The sequence below is a fragment of the Arachis ipaensis genome, chromosome B6 (assembly GCF_059453495.1).
Source record: "Arachis ipaensis isolate K30076 ecotype BB chromosome B6, ASM5945349v1, whole genome shotgun sequence".
Taxonomy (NCBI): domain Eukaryota; kingdom Viridiplantae; phylum Streptophyta; class Magnoliopsida; order Fabales; family Fabaceae; genus Arachis; species Arachis ipaensis.
Window position 1 is genome coordinate 1,965,702 of NC_142441.1, and position 13,594 is coordinate 1,979,295.

Here is a 13,594-nt window from a genome sequence, read left to right on the forward strand (position 1 = left end):
TCAAGTATTTAAAATATTTTTTGTTTTAATAAATAATAATATATACTATATCTAAGTTTATTTTAAGAATATATATTAAGAATAAGACCGGACACGCTGACACGTGATGGTATTTAGGTGTGTCCAAGTGTGTTCGGAAAAAAAATTTTATTTTTTATTGAGACACAGTTTGGACACAGCAGACACGCATATCGGACGAGTGTCGGTGAGTGTCGCGTCCGAAATGTGTCCCACACGCAAACACGGCAACTCAGCAAAGTGTCGATGCTTTATAGCATATAATATTGTTAGTGCATGCCATTTATAATATAATAAAATAAATAATCGTCAAAGCATGTATCCAAAAAAAAATTCCTGATGTAGTAATTTAAATTATATTTATATAATTTTTTTTGTTCAAACAATTTTTTGTACTAAAGCGTCTTTGTATTATATTATGTATTTGTATGTAGTATCAAACACACATATAATAACATACACATCTTTTTCTGTAGTTTTGAAAAATGTTAAGTAAATAATTAATTTTAAAAATAAGAAAAAGTATATTATTAATTTAATATTTAAAACTTATATAATTTAATTTTTATACATTATTAATATAAAATAATTTTGCATAAATAATCAATCATATATTGTTATACCAGTAAAAAAATTAATTTTTAAATTCATTATATCATCTTAATGCATGAATTAGATTGAATAATCGTATTAAATTTTTTTATAATATTTTTTTATTTTTTTGTATTTATGTTATATATTTATTTATTAAAATTAACTACTAAAATCAAATATTTACTTATCAAAAATAGTTATTTATATATAAATATATGTATTATTTAATTTATTTTTAATACATATGTTATATTAAAATTTAATTAACTTGTGTTATAATAATAGAAATTTTATAATAATTTTTATAAAATAATTTTTTTATAATATGCTTAATTTATATCTTTAGAACACAAATTATCAAAACTTTTTATATTAATAGCTGATGAATTTGGTGTTCACTATCATTGATTTGTTAAATGTAATTTTTAAAAACAAGTTATTAGCCTTTGTTCAAAAATTATTTTTAATATGGTGATAAAAATTGTGTTTTGATTTAAGATTGATATTTAAAGTGTATTACAATATTATGGATATACAAAAAATGTATCCAACACACATCTTACGTAATATCAGAATAATGACCAACACACATTTGTGTATTAAGTAAAATCTACCCGCATATAATTACACCAAATAATTTCATTTTCAACAACAATACCAATATTTTTTCATATAAAAAAAATTAGCCTTATTTGCTTATATTTTTGTTTTTTTGTTTTTTTTTTTTTTGGTTGAGTGTGAGTGTGTGAGTGGGTCACCATTGATATATAAGCATTGCAATTGCAACTCTCTCTCTCTCTCTGTTTCTGTTTCTGACTCATTACAGAACCCAAACACACACACACACACTTACTTCTGGTCTTCTACATTGCCTTGTCTTCTTCAAGGCCTTCTCCAAGATCTTCATACTTGTTCATCTTCCAGTTCCCTTTCTCCATAAAGATTCAAACTTCACAGCTGCAACTTCAAGATAGTTGCAGATGACCAACTGGGCTGCCACATTTTCTCAAAATATAATCAGAAACAGAGACTTACTTCAATTCTTTCCTCTATTTTACTCCTCTGCTTGGCCTCTTCACCCAATTGCTTTCATAATCAAAGCCATCTTCTTTTTTGTTTTTTCTACCTTATTTTTATATGTTTGAATAGATACATCAACATAACCAGCAATTCAATATAAACTTAGCTTCCCTATTTAAGTAGGAAAAAAGATTTTTTTTTTTTTTAAAGGAATAACTAACAGATATTCATATCACTCACTAACTCCATAAAGATATATGAAGTTGTTCCAACAACAATGAGAGATGAGAACTCCAAGAAAAGCAAGGTTTGATTTAAGAAAAATGGCATTTGTGCTTCCAAGCTTCATTTGCAATTGCATTCTGCCATAGCCATTGCTTACTCTCTTCTTTATTTGGTGAAGCTTTCATGGCCCAAGACATTGGTCAAGAAGTGGTTCAATATCAAGTGCAAAACTGATAACTTTCAAGCAGATGATGAAGTTGATGATGATGTCCTTTATCAAGGTAATTGACCAATTTTCCACATGGCTTCAATGCAATCTAGAACTCTAGAATTGGGATTCTTAGCTTTCATTTAAAAAGTTTTTTTTTTTTTTATTTACTTTTTAAATGGCTAAACTAGTTAACTATACATATATCTTTTCAATAATACACCCTCAATTCTGTTTAGCTTTTGTGAGCAATGTTCTTTTCTTTTCTTTCTTTGTTTATTTGATTTACCCTTAGTTATGTTGTTTTCCAGCTTCCATGGTTTTTCCTACCATTATTGGTACCCCCCAAAAAAAATTGTTTGTTTTGTTTTGTTGTGCTGTGTTTGATTGAGTGACATGATTAAATAACAGTGGAAAGAACACAGCTTTATTTACTTTATGGTTTTTCCTTTTTCAGGTATTGATGAAGAGAGGAAGAGCAACTATTCAGAGAAGGAGGCATGCACCATCAAAAAAAGCAAAACAGGTTCAATTTCTTAAACCTTGATATCTATCACCTTGGACCACACCATTCCCAAACCCCAAACCCCTCCAAATTGGTAAAAGATAAAATGAATTTTTGAATACAGCTTTTTTGCTGCTACAATCTCAGAATTTTGTGTCTATTAATATGCATGTAGCCGACCACACTTAGTAAGATAAGACTTTGTTGTGGTCACTTTTTTTGCTGCTATTGTCTCCTACTAATCTCATTAGTTGATCTTCATTTGAAATTCAGATAAACCAAGCAGAAGATTCTCAGACAGAATTCATGGAGGTAAGAATGACCTTGATCAAGCTCAGATTACAGAAGTGTATAATTATAGGTATGGTTCATGTAGCTCTTTGTTGTACTAAACTATCTTGTTATAACAACAAGAACTAAGGATCTTCTGTTTTATTGAGTTCTTTATTCCTTCTGCATGCAGAATCTTTGTTGCCACTTGGAATGTAGCAGGGAAGTCACCTCCAAGTTATTTGAACCTTGAAGATTGGCTTCACACCTCTCCACCCGCTGATATCTATGTTCTTGGGTAAATTACTAATGCCGGTTGTATAATGTGTAAGTCACCTTTTGTTCTGCAAGGTTTCTTGCTGAGAAACTTTTTGCATTTTCTTTTTGGCCTCAGGTTTCAAGAAATTGTACCTCTTAATGCTGGTAACATTTTGGGAACAGAAGACAATGGCCCTGCAAGGAAATGGCTTGCACTTATTAGGAAGACCCTTAACAGTCTTCCAGGAACAAGTGGTGGATGCCACACTCCATCACCACTCTCTGATCCTATTATAGAGATTGAAGCTGATTTTGAGGGATCAATGAGGCAGAAGACAACCTCTTTCCTCCATAGAAGGTCTTTTCAATCCTTGAGTCATAGTATGAAAATGGATAGTGACATCTCACTGCCACAACCGAGCTTTGATCGGCGTCTCAGCGTCTGTGATAGAATGATATATGCTCACAGGCCTAGTGACTACCGATGGGGTTCTTCAGATGATGAAAATGGAGCTGGGGACTCCCCAGTTACGGCATCCTATTCGCCAGTGCAATATAGCGGTTGTTTCCCTATGGAGGATGTTGAGAAGCAGACAGGGCAACCGAGATATTGTTTGGTTGCTAGTAAGCAAATGGTGGGGATATTTCTAACAGTTTGGGTGAAAAGTGATATCAGAGATTATATTCACAGCTTGAAGGTGTCTTCTGTTGGCAGAGGTTTGATGGGATATCTTGGAAACAAGGTGCATTTGACTTGGTCATATTCTATTCTAACATGGCTGAATTAAGGGAAAAAATTAAGAAAATCTCATAGTCTTGTATATTGTTATGTCCAGGGTTCAATATCAATTAGCATGTCTTTGCACCAAACAAGCTTTTGTTTCATCTGTAGTCATTTGACTTCAGGGCAAAAGGATGGTGATGAGCTAAGGAGAAACTTAGATGTAATGGAAATTCTGAGAAAGACAAGGTTTCCCCTTGTCCAAGGCACGAGCGACCAGTATTCGCCTCAGACAATTCTGGAACACGAGTAAGCTCTTCACCTCTATGATCCTATCATTAGTCTTTGGAATTCTGAATCTAAATTTAACTTTTGGTTTAACTTTGTGTAGCCGAATAATTTGGCTGGGGGATTTAAATTATCGGGTAGCCCTTTCTTATCGTGCGGCGAAAGCTCTTGTTGAGATGCATAACTGGAAGGACTTGTTAGAGAATGATCAAGTATGTTACTTTCTTTGTCCCCCTTTGCTCCTTTCTCAAATCTTACCTTACTCACCATTTGATATCTTTTGCTTTCAGCTGCGAATAGAGCAGAGGCAAGGTCGAGTATTCGAAGGATGGAACGAAGGGAAAATATACTTCCCTCCCACATACAAGTATTCAAACAACTCAGACAGGTATGCAGGAGATGGAAGACATTCAAAACAAAAGAGAACTCCAGCATGGTAGTGTTCTTAGTTCTTATCAATCAGAGAAGTGGTTAATGGAAATACAAAACAATCAAAATAATGCATGCTTTTTTTCTCAAGGTGTGATAGAATCTTATGGCATGGGAGAGGCCTTCACCAATTATCTTATGTTCGTGGGGAGTCAAGATTCTCTGATCATAGACCTGTGTATAGCATATTCTCAGCAGAAGTTGATCAAAGAAGCTCTAGTTACTCCAATTAATTATGACTACACTGATTTGAATTTCCTTTGACAAGTTCCTATGAACATGAGATAGCCATGCAAGGTAATTTGGATTTTAAAAAAGCATGCATTTGAATTTGAACATGGTCCCCTCCTCTTGCTGGCAGGTCCAGCTGTTACTATCATGTTTCCATAGAAGGTTAGTTTCAAGTTTTACCGGCCTCTTTCCTTTTCTTAGCATCAATTTTTGTTTTTCTTCACTACCTCATTGTGGAAGTTGCAGAGAACTCTTGAATACCTGAGGCTCTCAATGAAAATAGCATCTGAATTCTGAATTCTCATTAACAAGATAATGTATATGAACTCATGCTACTACTAATTACAGAATCACAACTGAACAAGTACTTGGTTACTTGGTTTAGGAAAATTAATTTTGTTACTGTTTGTGATCTTTGCAGGATTTGAAGAATTGAACTGTGTCTGGCAAGCTTCAGATCCAAATAATATTGATTTTATTCATTAACACAAAAAAAAAAGTGTATTTTCTAAAGTGGTTAGTTAGTTAACCTTGTAATGAAGAGTGACACAATAATCGATTTTGATCCACTTAGAGATATAAGAGATTCTGAGTTTCATGATAATGACTCTCATTAAAGTTGTCAAACATAAGACATGGACCATCAAGGACTTCAAACAATGCATTTATTATCATTTACTTACCGAGATGTCTCACATTTATTAAGTTGTCATAACCTAAGATATGGTCCCATCAAGGTTGCAGCCTTACTGTAATACCATTTGTCTTCCTCTCTTTTATGAAAAATACAATATTAGAAGAGAAAATAATGTGTTTTTGCCTTTTTGGTGAAGAAGAGGAAACCATTCCTCTCCAAGGAACATGTGGTTTAATTTTTGGATCAGCCTCCTATAAAACTAACGAATAAACCCAACAAGGTTGGTGGTAAAATGAAAAAAAAATATATTTGATTATTTCTAAATTAAAATAATAGAAAAAAATTATAATAAAAGTAACAAATTTAATGACAATTAATCACTTATTTTATTATTTTATATATTAATAATTTTTCATTTAAAATTTGTTTTTTGATAGTTTAATGTCAATAGATATTTTGGTAATATTATTTCTTTTATATTTTAATAATATTTTTAAAATACCATAATCATTATAACTATCCTAATATATGCATAATAGAATGATGCATAGATATATTTGGAAAAAATGTTAAGTATATTTATATATTATTGATATTTTAGTGATTTTTAACTATTAATCTTAATTATAAAAAATGGTAAATACTACCCTATTTTTTCTAAAGTAACATATAAGTTACTCTTTTTGATGTGTCACATTTCAATTCGATATTTATTTTAATATATTTGTTATATATTTATTAAAATATTAATTTAAATTTTTTTTATATTAACTAAATTCTAAATTAAAATATTAATGTGACAAATTAAAAATAAAAACACAAATTAGTGTCACCGTAAAAAATTTTAATTTAAAAAATTTATTGTATCAAATAGATCTTTAAATTTAAAAATTTATTCTATACAATTTGATTTCGAATTATATGAAAAAAAAAAGAAAAAAATTGAAACACTTTATATCTTGTTTTTTAAAAATTAATGTAGTTAGTTTGTAATTTTTTTTATGAAAATCTGGATTTTTATTTAATTTTTGTTAGAAATAAGAGATTTTGTGTAAAAAATAAAAGAGCAATATATAACATTATTTTTCAAATATTTTGTTAAATTTCTAACAAATTTTAATGATTCAAAATCAATTTTTTATTTTTTATTTTATTAGATAAATTAGTCATCTAATAAATTTTACTAAAAAAATTAAAATAAATAAACATTAAAATATGACATATTAAAAAAAATAATTTACATATTATTTTAAAGAGAGCAAAATAATATTTACTAAAAAATATATATATAATTAAGAGTTAAAATTTAATAAAATACCGATATATCGGTATATTTAAAAACTTTTTTATTATTGTTTGTGATGGTTTTGTGCATTGTAGCAAAGTAGTTGGCAATGTGTTGATGATTTAGACATTTAGTTTTCAATTTTGTGACACCTAAAGGCTTGGTATACACTTGTCCTTGTGCATGTTATAATCATCTCCACTCCCAAGTCCCAAGTCCCAAGTGCCAGCATTATTATTCCTGTATTGCATACTCATCCTTAGTCCCTACTACCTACCACACAATATATAATACCTACACACATACACCCCTTCAAATTAGAAATGTGTTTGTTTCTTAATAACTAGGAGTCTAGGACTGCAACCTATGAAAACCAAGCTTGTTCTCTTCATTATTCTGCTCTCTCTATGCACCAACTTATTATCTGCTCTCAGCAGAGATGAGGAGCAGGAAGAAGAAGACCCTGAGCTCACAACATGCATGCACCAGTGTGGCCAGCAGCAACAGTATTCCAAGAGTGACAAGCGAGCATGCGTTCGCAGTTGCCAGAGGTACCATCAAATGAAGAAGGAGCGAGAAGAAGAAGAGGGAACCACGATGGAGACTCAGAATCCTTATGTGTTTGATAATGAAGATTTTAGGACCAGGTTGGAAACACAAGACGGAAGAGTTCGGGTTCTGAACAAGTTCAGTAGAAGATCCAAGGTCCTCAAAAGCATTAGCAATTATGTTTTGGTCACTATGGAAGCTAAGGGACACACTTTCACCTCTCCAACTTACTTTGATTCCGATGCCGTTATCTTTGTACTCAAAGGTACCTTTTTCTTTCTTTCTTTCTTTCTTTAGTAAAAGATCGAACTTTTGACCTTTTGAATATAGAACTTTAATACCATGTCATGATACCACTCATCCAAAAATTTTCGCTGATAAGAAAATGTAACACTAATGATTATATTTCTAATACTCTCTAAACCTCCATTATACACCTTGTATAAATATTCTATTGACTCTTCGTAATTTTTCTAATTATATTGTGGAATTGTTAATTATAGGGAGAGCGGTAATTGGGTTGGTGAGAGAAGAGAAAACGGATAGGTTCAACCTTGAAGATGGAGACATGATGAGGGTAGCAGCAGGCACACTAGTCTATTTCGTTAACAAAAATGAGAATCAGAACCTTGTCCTTGCCAATCTCTTTATACCTCTCACAACACCTGGAGACTATAAGGTTCATTCATTAATTCTCTTTAACTCATTACTATAAGCCATAAGAATAAGATGAAAACAAGTTATGGCATTGCAGGCATTTAACCCGGAACTATTTCTCACAGCATTCAGTATGGACAAACTTGAAGCTGCACTCCAGGTAGACACACATAAACTAGTTTTAAAAATAATTTTGTTATGAATAATGTTTTGATTGGAAGTGAAATTAAATCAGACTCCAAGGGAGAAGATAAAGGGGGTTTTCCATGAAGAATTAGAGGGAACCATATTCAAGATAGCAAGGGAGGAAGTGGAAGCACTGAGCAAGGTTAAGGAAGGGTTTTGGCCCTTTAGCACCCAATCGGGTGGTCCCTTCAATCTTTTGGGAACCCGTCCCTACATCTCCAACCAATATGGCCGACTCTACCAATCCTCTCTTGATAAGCCTTTCGAGCTCAATGAACTCAACCTCGTCCTCACTTTCTCCAACATCACCCGGGTAAACTAAAATGTTCTCATAAATTGAATTAGTTTCCAACATTTTTTTAGTGAAAATTCAGTGACTTCACGTGAAGTAGTTGATATCTGAAAACCATTAAATGAAAATTTAATCAAATCAGTTAAATCGTCTAACGGCTATTTGTGAGATTTAAGAGGTCAGTTAAATCGTCTAATGGCTATTCGTGAAGTCGATATCTGAAAGCCGTTAGATGAAAATTTAGTGAAATAAGTTAAATCATCTAACGGCTCTCCGTGAAGTCGATATCTGAGAACTGTTAAATGAACCGTGAAGTCAATATCTGAGAACCGTTAGATGAAAATTTCAAAATTTCAAATCAGGTAAATCATCTAACGGTTTTCCGTGAAGTCAAGTCGATATCTGAGAATTGTTAGATAAAAATTTACCGTGAAGTCAATATCTAAGAGCTATTATATGAAAATTTAGTCAAATCAGTTAAATCATCTAACGGCTCTCCGTGAAATTGATATCTGAGAATCGGTAGACGAAAATTTAGTCAAATTAGTTAAATCATCTAACGGTTCTCAGATATCAATTTCATACAACTTCACGTGAATTAACTGCACGAATTTTCACCTAATTTATATATCTAACAAGTTGCTTATAGGGTTCAATGACGGCTCCCTCTTATGTAACGAGGGCAACAAAAATATGCATTGTGGGAGAGGGGAAAGGGTATGTGGAGATAGTGTGTCCACACTACGTGTCTTCTTCACGCTACCCTGGAGGAAGAGGAGGAGGAGCAAAGGATAAGGCTTTATACCAGAGGTTTAGTTCGGAGCTGAGAGAAGGAATGGTGTTTGTGGTTCCAGCGGGGCATCCATTCTTGGTTGGAGCTGAGAAGGAAGACGATCTTCACATAGTGTGTTACGAGGTAAATGCGAGAGGGAACAAGATTCATGCTCTTGCGGGGAAAAATAACGTGATGAGTGCAATGGACAAGGATGCCAAGCAACTCACTTTCATGCAGCCGGCGGAGAAGGTTGATGAGATTTTCAGCAGAGCAGAGACTTTCTTCTTCCGTGGCCCTCATCATGACGACTATTATGACCACTGATCCGTTACAGCTTATGCGTGAATATATATGTATAATCATGCAAATGGTGTGTGTATATGTGTAGAAACTGAGGCCGTAATGTAAATCGGTGAAATAATAAGATGGTCACGTAATAATGCAATTAAAGTCACGAATCATGATAATGTTCGTCGTACATTCTTAGATAAATGTGGAAAACAGAGGATCATGATAAACGTGCCATGGAAGATGAGTCATCGCTACCGGTCTAGAAATTCACGGTGTTTTTGCCGCCGATTCTGCTTCCACCACCTCTCCTGCCGAATTTTTTAGAGAGAAGAGGGTAAATAAATACTATTTTTACTGATAAAATTTATTTAGAAATAAAACGTGATAAGAAAGTTTAGGGGTTAGTAGATTTTGTGATTTTTAGTCATCATGATTTTTAGTCATCAATAATGTTTTTAATGGTATGAAATTGTATCTAATGGTATAAAATCATTCAATTTTCTTTTGATGATTAAGTGCTAGTTAGAATTTAACAAAAGTGCTGATTCTCTAGCACTTCTCAGTATAAACTACGTTAACAAACTAACAGAATTTTGAATTTTAAATTTCTTCGTGTGCTTCTCAAGGCGGATGATTCAATAGATAAGTACCTTTACAGTGTGCGGAGAGTCCATTAATATTGCATGCGGTTGCAAGGGAGATGGCAACAGCTTGTGTGATGGGAAGTTGGAGATTTGGAGCATTTGCAGATAAAACCTTGCAAGCACAATCCATGCTTGAACTCATCAGAGCGCGCAATGAATCGCAGCACGTGCTTGATGGCGGCGTCACACCGCCGTTGTTGTTGCCGCTTCCGGTGATGAAGTTGGCGCATGGGGTGATGCTGCTCATCATGGAGATTGTGCATGCTATGCTATTCTGAGTCTGACAATCAACCATTTTCATTGTTGAAGTCATCAACAAAAAGGTAGTTATTATTGCTGATGATAGCATCATCTTCATTGTTAGTGAATGGCATTCAAGTTAATTAGGAAATGACTTTTATATATACATAATGCAATGTTCAATTAGATTTGAATTTGAATGAGGAGTTCAACTGCCTTAGCTAACATACATTTTAGTGTCTAATGAGTTATAAGTTTGGTATGGTGGGCTAGAATATAATGAACAACTTTCCATATTTGCATCTTGCTAAGAAATGCATGTTCATGTGCCATGAGGGTTTCACTTGTTATAACTCTGAAATATTAATTGACTAACAAGTCACTAATAAGTATTTATAACAAAATCACTTTAAAGTTTGTGACATAAATTTGATTAGAAAGAATAAATCTTTTTTCTATACCTCAATACATAATAATAACTTGTATAGAAGACCATCCATATATTAAAAGGTGCAGTACATGAACATAATATGATAATACAGAAACTCTTCATAATTTTATGGGTCAATAGTTTAATTGAAAACTCGTTTCTTCCATATATACCAAACTCACCCAAGAAAGGAAGCTAGCTAGGACAAATTTCCTCTTCTGCTCAATGATTCAACAAGCTGTTGCCTTTCTCTGCTGAAAAGAGAGTCATGGGATGACAAGACTGCAAAGAAAAGGAATATGGGTTAGAACCGGAAAAGTACCCTCTAGAACAAGTTATCCCACTACTTGCTTCAATATTTTGGTGGAAAAAAAAAAAGATTAGTGTAATATCTATTAGATGGAATAAAGTTGCGTGGCTTGCTCACTTATCCAAAGATCAATGAGTATGATACATCAACGGTAATGCTAAGAAGATAAAAATATAATCAGAATTTATTTTATTTAATATTTATTAATTATTATATTAATTAATAAATATTAAATAAAATAAATTTTAATATTTTTGGTTAAATTTTTTGTTGTTATCAAATATTTCTGTTGTACAAAAACACAAAGAAAAATTGAAGTAATCGCATATCTCAATCCCAATATTTAATTTAATTTTCTCATAGATTCCTTAATCTATTGCAACTAATTCGTTTATTACAAATATCATATATTTTGAGGATATAATTTTTAGAGAACTTATAAGCATGAGACGGTATTTTTTATTCGGAAATATTTAATAATTAAAAAAATTTAATCAAAATTAATCAAAATTTATCTTATTTAATATTTATTAATTATTACAATAAATAACAAATGCTAAATAAAATAAGTTTTAACAGTTTTTTTTTTTGTCTCTCTGTCATAACTGAATATCTCTTGAATTAATTTTGGAGTGAATTTGACTTATTTAATTCTAAGGTTCTTTGTAACAATTTTTGTGTTTTATTTCCTCTTAAAAAAAAGGTGGTCCTATTTTTAATCTCTATCACAGGAAAAGATTTAAACTCGTCCATGAACAAAATGTTCTGTGGGAAGAAACATCAAATGAAGAAATCTTGAGAAGAATAGAGTTAAGAGAGTCAATATTGATAGAAAGAGAGTTAAAAAAATATACCTTTTGTCTATCTTTTGTACACATTAAATCAAAATTTTTGGACCAGTATTATTGAATTTATTAAATGAATTATAAAATAAAATTTCATTAATATCTAAAAATATAATAGTTTTTAAAAAGTTGAAACAAATTGAACATAGGAGTATATTATTCTTAAATAATTGATTTTCAAAACAATTTTAAGTAACTTGCCAAGAGGAGAGACACCATCTAATAATTATGCTCTCATATATTATGTATACATGACTTTAACAGTAAATTTGCATCTCTTATATTTTAGTACTTCTCTTTTCAATCTTTTCTTTTGTATTCTTTAGCGCCATATATGGAAATTTAGGTAATAGAATAAATCTAAAAGAGAGAAGGAAAAAGAAAAGAAAAGGAAAAAGAAAAAAGAAAAAAGTATCTATCATTCCAAGGTGGGTTAATAACATGCATGCCTTCTCTGTTAAGCATCATAATTGAATAAAAATTTCAAACCCCCTTTACTACTTAGTAGGCCACTCCCCATGTAATCATAATTGGTGCACAAAAAGCAAGAAACATTTGCTTTTATTTTTTTTGTTACAGTGAAAATAATTTGGGAAGATTTTTAAGTGTACTGTTATATCGGTGTATCAGTGATTTTTAACCATTGATCTTAATTATATATATTATATATTTTTTATAATTAAGATCAACGGTTAAAAATAACTGAAACACCGGTATGACGGTACACTTGAAAATTTTCCAATAATTTGTGAATGAATACTTTATAAAAAAGTTTAGGGGCAGCACTTTTATTAAAATTTGACTAACACTTAACCATTAAAAAAAAGAGTAAACTATCATTTCTACCCACGAAAGTTGAAAACGCTGACATATCTTCCTATAGAAAACGGAAATTACCATTTGTACCATGAAATATGGGTTTCGCACAACAAAATTATCAAAACACTAAAAAATTACCTAAAATCCCTAAATTACCCTTATCTTCACCACCACACCACCTCCTTCACCCAGTCACCTTTCTAACCCTAACCCTCTTTACCTAGCCACCACCCCTTTTTCCCTTTCTAATCTCAAATCCCACCACTACCCCCTTCACCCACCACCACCCCTCAAGCTCTTCACTCAATGGTGACTCCCGCTACCCCGCAACCGTCACCGAAACTATCGTTCTCGTTTACGGATTTACCGGCGAATCCAGCTGGTTCCTCCGATAAATCCATGAACAAGGGCGAGGGTTCTATTAGCTAATTAAATATCATCTCACATTAAATATCATCTCACACCGTTAAAAATATTAATAATGACTAATTAATGACTAAACATCATAATTTCTGTTGGTCCCTAAAACTCCTCCTACCTCCTACTTTATTTGGTTACAAATCATGCTATAAAAAAAATCCCATGATGAAAAGTGTATGCATATGCCTCAGGCACTTTCCATAACATATATAGCAAAAGGAGCAATGCAGAACAAAAAACATAAGAAACGTATAAAATAAAATGAATACGAATAATATAACTGACGAAGACGAGACAATTTTATTAAATTAAATTTATAAAGTTGCAATATTAATAAGGTTCTTGGCAAAGAATCTCTCTACATAAAGCAAAAAGAAAGAAAACAAAAAAAAAAGCAAGTTATGCACCATGATAAGCTAGCCAGCTACCACTCTTTTTATTCACACT

The 13,594-nt window shown here is 32.0% G+C and overlaps 2 protein-coding genes across 5 annotated transcripts; both read left to right on the forward strand.

Annotated features, from left to right (window-relative positions):
- Positions 1-1,409: 1,409 nt before the first annotated feature.
- Positions 1,410-5,450, forward strand: LOC107645196 (type IV inositol polyphosphate 5-phosphatase 7). Of its 4 annotated transcripts, XR_015885812.1 has the most exons (12): positions 1,413-1,939; positions 2,036-2,138; positions 2,523-2,591; positions 2,844-2,931; positions 3,034-3,138; positions 3,235-3,841; positions 3,935-4,128; positions 4,211-4,319; positions 4,398-4,543; positions 4,628-4,949; positions 5,014-5,084; positions 5,189-5,371. XR_015885812.1 is itself a non-coding variant. In XM_088489797.1 (10 exons), exons 1-10 carry the CDS (start codon positions 1,910-1,912, stop codon positions 4,767-4,769), a joined length of 1,593 nt encoding a protein of 530 aa, XP_088345923.1. In that variant the 5' UTR covers positions 1,410-1,909; the 3' UTR covers positions 4,770-5,450. The 4 variants fall into 4 exon arrangements, 3 of the variants coding, with proteins under 3 accessions (XP_088345923.1, XP_020959352.1, XP_020959354.1); XM_088489797.1 differs by having other exon boundaries at positions 1,410-1,939; positions 4,628-5,450; XM_021103693.2 differs by lacking the exons at positions 5,014-5,084; positions 5,189-5,371 and having other exon boundaries at positions 1,761-1,939; positions 4,398-4,495; positions 4,628-4,910.
- A 1,459-nt stretch (positions 5,451-6,909) lies between these two features.
- On the forward strand, positions 6,910-9,602 carry LOC107645197 (sucrose-binding protein). The gene is made up of 5 exons (XM_016349167.3): positions 6,910-7,503; positions 7,742-7,917; positions 7,993-8,055; positions 8,131-8,394; positions 9,023-9,602. Exons 1-5 carry the CDS (start codon positions 7,056-7,058, stop codon positions 9,470-9,472), a joined length of 1,401 nt encoding a protein of 466 aa, XP_016204653.1. The 5' UTR covers positions 6,910-7,055; the 3' UTR covers positions 9,473-9,602.
- Positions 9,603-13,594: the final 3,992 nt, after the last annotated feature.